At 47.5% G+C, this 4,087-nt stretch overlaps 1 protein-coding gene across 1 annotated transcript; it reads right to left on the reverse strand.

The window, feature by feature from the left end:
* Nucleotides 1-1,232: 1,232 nt before the first annotated feature.
* On the reverse strand, nt 1,233-3,764 carry LOC148030223 (uncharacterized). Its single transcript, XM_087686492.1, has 2 exons — nt 3,487-3,764; nt 1,233-2,962 (listed from the first exon to the last, which is right to left on the reverse strand). The coding sequence occupies exons 1-2, from the start codon at nt 3,513-3,515 to the stop codon at nt 1,444-1,446; spliced, it is 1,548 nt and encodes a 515-aa protein (XP_087542618.1). The 5' UTR covers nt 3,516-3,764; the 3' UTR covers nt 1,233-1,443.
* Between the last annotated feature and the right edge of the window lie 323 nt (nt 3,765-4,087).

The raw sequence follows: 4,087 nt of genomic DNA on the forward strand, positions 1-4,087 counted from the left end.
TGACAAGGTCGATCATATATTGTGCCATCATTTACCCTTAACCTTGTCGATGGCTGCGGAGAGGAGTCTTCTACACCCTCGAGATCAACAAGAGGAACATTTACAGCTTTGGCATAGTGCTATTGCAGCTTCTGACGGTTGGGACAAGCGTCCCATCGAGCCAAGCTATGGCAACTGCTTGGACATCACAAGGTCGGTGAGGAAGGAGTTAAACTGTAAACTGGAGGAAGCGGTTAGCAGAATATTGACCTAAGAGGGGCAAGTATATCCCAACCTACTTCAAGTTCGTGTATGACTCGTCGTCCCGGAAGGTGGTTCTTTGAGGTATGATCTCAGAAGCTAGTACTGAGATGAATGTAATCGAAAACTCCTAAGAGCGTGACCACCTCCTCCTCCTCCCCTGCCTGAGCCGAAAGGAGCAGTGCATCCATGAGCGCACAGGAATTTTAAGAGTCACCTCCTCGAAGGAGGACTACCAGCAGTCTGTGTTCCTCAGAAGAGGATTTCGACCACTCTGTCAGCCCACCATTGTTGGGAGCATATGCATACCATTGTAAAGGCATATCTCCTAACAGGCAATGCTAACTAACAAAGCTCTTTCTTATACCTTCGGTAAATTCGAAGGAACCATCATGATCAGGAATCATGAAGATCAACATTCCTACCAACAATTCAACTTACCTAGACAATCTGTTTAAAGCCAGTTAGTTGGGCTTTGCAGACTCGGCCATTCCCGAAGTTGGGTGCAAAAGTAGCAGTCATCGATAATGGGGAGTTGTTACACGACCTACCCATGTACTCTTTGAATGGTTTGCAAGACGGCTGCTGGAAGGCAGACTGTCCTATCGCGGGGGTAATCTGCCATCTACATTAGGTCCAGGCTAAAGGGATTTTCAATGCAGTTTAGAGCTACATCTGGCAGATAGTACTGGCAAGCTGACAAGCTGAAAATCGAAGAGTCAGGTAAAGGGTTTTCAAGGATAAGACAGCTTAGCCAAGGTCTTATGGTAGCAAGAGCATGCAGGTGCAAACTTCTGTCTAAAATTACAAACAAGCAGCTTAGCAAAATCATTCAAATAAAATCCATCCAGCCACCACCCCTGCTTGCCGAAGGGATAATAAAGCGCACACTTAAAAAGGTATAGCAGCTTATTGAGATTTAACCACTTAATCCACCATGACACTAAAGTCTGAGTTACTAATAATAAACATAATGGAAGTACTTAAAAGAACACAGACCCAACAGATCCTCCCATCAATCCAGATTCCAAAACCACCCTTCCATTGGAGAATTAACGAGTAAGGCACTGTGCTTTTGCGTCCACTCAGACTGTACATCTGCATAACTTGGTTACCACAGCATTTGGAACATGAAGAGAAAACTAGTTACATCATTGACATAAGTCACATTATTAACATTGCCCATTCACCATAGTGCTGTATTCAATCTTCTGAGGACTTTCCAGGGACAGTCTCACGCACTGCAGTGGCAGTGCCACTGACCTTGTCACCCACTCCTTCGACAATACCTTTGCTTTCTGGCTCGTGTACCGGACGTCTTGCAGTTTCATCTCTCCGTTCAGCGCCTTCTTGGATCTTCTCCCCAAGGTACGGGGCAAGCTGATCCTCGGTCTGCGACTTCAGATCGCGAATGCTATCCTCCAAGCTTTCCCTTGTCCTCTGCCCACCCTCTTTGCCTTCCTGGGCAGCCTCATCTGCCTTCTCCTTGGCTTCCTCAGAGGCACTCTTAGCTTTCTCCTTTGCCTCTTCTGAGGCACCCTTAGCTTTTTCCTTTACCTCCTCACTCTTTCCCATGAGAGTCTCTTTCAAGGCCTGCAGGACCCCTTTGCCTTCCTCTGTAGTCCCACTGGCCTTCTCCCTTGCCTGCTGAGCCATGTCCCTAGCTTTTTCCTTTGCCGGCTGCGCACGCTCACTCCCATCTTCTTTGTATTCTTCAACTTTCCCCATAGTAGTATCCTTGGCACTCTGCATTGTCTCTGATGCCTTCTCTTTCGCTTGCTCCGTTGTCTTTGATGCCTTCTCTTTTGCTTGCTGAGCAGTCTCGTAAGTCTGGTCCTTGTATTCTCCAGTTTTCCCTGCAACAGTATCCTTCACACTCTGCGCTGTCTCTGACGCCTTCTCTTTTGCTTGCTCTGTTGTCTCCAATGCCTTCCCTTTCGCTTGCTCAGCAGTCTCGTAAGTCCGGTCCTTGTATTCTCCAGTTTTCCCTGCAATAGTATCCTTCGCACTCTGCGCTGTCTCAGATGTCTTCTCTTTTGCTTGCTGCCCAGTCTCGTAAGCCCGATCCTTAGCCTGCTGTGCAGTCTGGACCACTGAATCTTTATACGCATCAGCTTTCTCCTTCATTCCTTCTGTAGTCTCACGAGCCTTCTCCCTTGCTTGCTCGGCAGTCTCGCTGGCCTTCTCCTTAGTTTGCTCAGACTTGCCCAGCAAGGTGTCCTTCAAGGCACCAGCCTTTTCAGAAAGTGCCTCAGTGACAGATTGCAAATAACCCTTGCTCTGCTCGCGAACCTCCTCTGCCCTCTGCCTGACACTCTCCGTAGTTTCCTTCGCGCATTCTTTACTCTCCTCTGCCTTCTGCTTGGCATTCTCTGCAGTTTCAGAAGTATGCTCTTTTGCACGTTCTTTACTCTCCTCTGCCTTCTGCTTGGCACTCTCTGCGGCTTCAGAAGTACGCTCCTTTGTGCTGTCTGCACTCTGTCTAGCACGATCTGTCATTACGGAGGCCTCTTGCTTCGCCTCCTCAGAGGTCTCAGAGGCCTTCTCTTTAGCACTCTTCTTTGTCTCATAAGCTTTTTCCTTTGCTTGCTCTACAGTCTCCGCAGACATATCTTTCATTTCATGAGTCTTCCCCAACAGGGTATCCTTGAGAGAGCTAACTACCTCCTCAATAGTCGGCCCAGTCTTATCTTCCGCATGCTTTCCTGCCTGCTCATCAGGGCTGTGGCATACAGATATATATTACGGAGGATCGTAAGCAGAAAGGATGCAAATGAGGTGCTCGATCATCAACACATGCTCCAGTTAATCTCACAATTGAAGTATGCATACTCTTAAAGCACAGACATAGAAGAAAATGCACTCACACGTCGATCGATTAATTGACGCAACAATGCGACGTTTCTGTGAAATGTCATTCATACATTGCATATATTTAGAAGCACAGATTGCAATATATGCAATCAACAGCACAGAACGCAATCTATGACAGAAACAAGTTGAAGGAACAACTTAAAAGCATAAGTAACGACTTTGTGCAATTTAGAGCACAATGATACGATTTCATGTTGCAACCAATGTTGCAGAGATGGAGATTGAGGCAAACTTACAGACAATGGGAAACATAAAATGCAATGCAACAGCCACCGCAAAATGTAATTGGAAAAGATCGCAGCGCAGAATGCAGTACATAATCTTTCAGAAAGATGAACAAAAACAAGGATTAACTGAAATCGGGGGCCACACCTCACATGAGCACGATCGTCCGTGGCCATTTGAAGGGGTGAAAGACGAGCAGCAGCGGGGCGACTGACCAACGCAGTGAATTCTTTCCGAAGCTGGGAGGATGGGAAGCAGCAGCAACAGCAAGAGCTTGACTGTATGTTCGGCAATTCTGGAAATAAGAGACTGTGTTCTGCAAATGATCAGAGCCTGTGTATTCTGCAAATTGACAGAGACTGATGAGCGATTGACGAACGGGATGATGGCAAAATCCAGAGAAACAGATAGAAAAATGCGGGAGGTTGGAGAAGGAGAATGCCTAAATAGGCAAGGCACTACGGGGGACGCTCACGTGGCGAGCCTGCATGGCAGCATTAGACGTATGAGGCTTCTGCTCCTCCTCGTTCGGCCACCTGGCTTGCGTCGTGGCACCTCTCGAGAGGCCCCACCTGCCCACCCTAACAATCCATTCCATCCGATTCCATTTAATTGATGCAAAAGAAAAACCAATTAATTCGTATTTTGCTCCTGAGTCCTAACTCCTGTTCACGCCCTTTCGCCGCGGGTACTCCCCAATCTTGACATCACCTGGGTCCTAACTCCTGTTCACACCCCTTTGCCTCGC

This window comes from Lygodium microphyllum, chromosome 10 (assembly GCF_053477565.2).
Source record: "Lygodium microphyllum isolate KBCC chromosome 10, Lygodium_microphyllum_v1.1.10, whole genome shotgun sequence".
Lineage (NCBI taxonomy): Eukaryota > Viridiplantae > Streptophyta > Polypodiopsida > Schizaeales > Lygodiaceae > Lygodium > Lygodium microphyllum.

What these genes read in the sequence shown, in the direction of transcription:
- LOC148030223 (XM_087686492.1), bottom strand. Translation starts at nt 3,515, where the DNA reads ATGGCCACGGACGATCGTGCTCATGTGAG. An exon ending in GACGATCGTGCTCATGTGAG is followed by an intron (nt 2,963 to 3,486) that starts GTGTGGCCCCCG and finishes TGTATGCCACAG; the next exon opens with CCCTGATGAGCAGGCAGGAA.